This window comes from Passer montanus, unplaced genomic scaffold (genome assembly GCF_014805655.1).
Source record: "Passer montanus isolate IOZ18808 unplaced genomic scaffold, ASM1480565v1 scaffold72, whole genome shotgun sequence".
NCBI lineage: Eukaryota > Metazoa > Chordata > Aves > Passeriformes > Passeridae > Passer > Passer montanus.
The window spans coordinates 3,786,884-3,789,383 of NW_024372370.1; the positions used below are offsets into that span (position 1 = coordinate 3,786,884).

Consider the following 2,500-nt stretch of genomic DNA (forward strand, 5'->3'; position numbering starts at 1 on the left):
CCCGGCCCCGCAGCGCGCCGCGGCGGGCTGCCCTCCGAGCTCCGCGGGCGGCGATGGCACCGGGCGGGCTCTGACCGCCGCCCCGTCCAGGGCTTGCCGCCGCGCCGGAGACTGCCGAGCAGCATCGCGTCCGCAGCGAAGCGAGGACCCTCACGCCGCTCGCCTGCCGCCGGATCCTGCCCTCGCCGTCGAGACTTCTCTGCGGTCCCGTCTGGACTCCGGCCGCTGTAGCCTGCGGGGTGTTCCGAGGAAGAGCCGTGGACCGGAGATCGGCGGTGCGGAGAGGAGCTCCGAGGCCCAGGCGGGGAACGGAGGCCGTCCCGCCCGAGCCGCCCGCCGCAGCGCCCTGACGGGGAGGCGCCGCCGCCGCTCGGCAGCGCCCCGCGCCCGGAGCGGGGCCACCGGGTGCCGCCGCCCCGCACCCGCGGGAGTCGGTGCCGCCGCGCCTGGGCACCCGCCGAGATTGCTTTTGGAGGAGCGGACCGCGGTGGGGGCGAGGAGGAGGAGGAGGCGGGAGACATCCCCGGAGGAGGCGGCCGCCAGTGCGGGGCGGGCGGCTGCTCGCCGGGGCGGCGGGGGGACACCATGTCCAAGCCGGTGGATCACGTCAAGAGACCGATGAACGCCTTCATGGTGTGGTCGCGGGCGCAGCGACGAAAGATGGCCCAGGAGAACCCCAAGATGCACAACTCGGAGATCAGCAAGCGCCTGGGGGCCGAGTGGAAGCTGCTGACCGAGTCGGAGAAGCGGCCCTTCATCGACGAGGCCAAGCGGCTGCGGGCCATGCACATGAAGGAGCACCCTGACTACAAGTACCGGCCGCGGCGGAAGCCCAAGACGCTGCTCAAGAAGGACAAGTTCGCCTTCCCCGTGCCCTACGGGCTGGGCGGCGTGGCGGACCACGAGCACCCGCACGGGCTGAAGGCGGGCGGGCTGCATGCCGGCGCGGCCGGCGGGCTGGTGCCCGAGTCGCTCCTGGCCAACCCCGAGAAGGCGGCAGCCGCCGCCGCCGCTGCTGCCGCTCGCGTCTTCTTCCCCCAGTCGGCCGCCGCCGCTGCCGCCGCCGCCGCCGCGGCCGCCGCCAGCAGCCCCTACTCTCTGCTGGACCTGGGCTCCAAAATGGCCGAGATCTCATCCTCCTCCTCTTCCTCGGGCTCCGGGTTGCCCTACGCCTCCTCGCTGGGCTACCCCGGCGCCGGCGGGGCGGGCGCCTTCCATGGGGCCGCCGCCGCTGCCGCCGCCGCCGCCGCCGCCGCCGGGGGGCACACGCACTCGCACCCGTCGCCCGGTAACCCGGGCTACATGATCCCCTGCAACTGCAGCGCCTGGCCCGGCCCGGGGCTGCAGCCGCCGCTGGCTTACATCCTCCTGCCGGGCATGGGCAAGCCCCAGCTGGACCCTTATCCCGCAGCCTACGCCGCAGCCCTATGACCCGCGGCCGGAGGATGCCCGCGCAGAGCTCCGGTGCCCGTCTGGATGGCTGCCGGCGCATACGTGCGGACCGGGAGCGGGGCGAGCCACCGCCGGGACCGCGGAGGGTGACCGGGGCAGGCGATGGGGGAGCGCCGGGGCGGTGGCCGACCTGTTGCGCGTCCTCTGCCCGCTGCCCTGGGTAGAGCTTGTGTGTGTTGCATGCGGTCTGTGCAGATAGCCCAGCTGAAACAGAAGAGAAAAAAAAAGTGGAAAGAAAAGGAGAAAAAAAAAGAAGAAAAAAAAAAGAAAATAACCTATCCGTCCTGCCCCTCAAAGTGCGTGTTCGGGACAGACACGGGTGTAACTCCCGTCCGCCGGCTCCGGCTTTCCCCTCCCTGGCTCTGCGCGCCCCGCGCGGTGCTCGCTCAGAACAGTCCCGCTGTAGCATCCCGCCGCCGAGAGGAGAGACAGGGGTGGCTGGGGGGTAGTGAGGCCCCGGCTCGGCACGGCAGTGCCAGGTGCGGCCCCGGGAAGGGACAGGGTGGCTCTGTCCTTGGTTCGTAGCCCCTCGTGGGATCCACGCAAAGGCGGATGTCGGCGGTGTGGGATGCTGCCCTCCGCTGCTACGGGATGCTGAGAAGCGCGGGTCACGGTTTCCATAGGATAAAGACGCGTGACTCGGACCCCGTGTGTCTCCCCCCTCCCCTCCACTAATTAAGTCTCACCCTCAGACTGTAAATTTGTATATCTCTGTGGAAATGTTAGCTCTCGGATGGAAAACTCTGTTAGTTACTTCGCCCACGGTCGATTCAGTTTTAACCTGAAAAAAAAAAAAAAAAAAAAAAAAAAAAGGAATGCCTTTCAAAGGGAATAAAAATATTGCGAGACTGCTCAAGGACCGCAATATTATCTAAGGTTAAATCAGACTTTTTTGTCTGAGTCATAATTATCTATTTATTATTTAGCTGAACTGAAACAGAGCTTTGCTTTGACAGAAGAGTATTCTCATTTAAAAGAAAGCCCAGCCCGTCTCCCCCACCAACATGAAGTGTTTCATATGTGTTTTGGAGTACTCTCTCTACCTGTT

General features: G+C 66.4%; 1 protein-coding gene across 1 annotated transcript in view; it reads left to right on the top strand.

The window, feature by feature from the left end:
- The first annotated feature begins 550 nt into the window (after window positions 1-550).
- SOX21 (SRY-box transcription factor 21) overlaps window positions 551-2,500 on the top strand; it is a 2,323-nt gene continuing 373 nt past the window's right edge. Inside the window, exon 1 of the mRNA XM_039730498.1 lies at window positions 551-2,500. This exon is cut by the window's right edge and continues 373 nt beyond it. Within this exon, the coding sequence (XP_039586432.1) occupies window positions 586-1,431 (846 nt within the window). The 5' untranslated portion in view covers window positions 551-585 and the 3' untranslated portion in view covers window positions 1,432-2,500.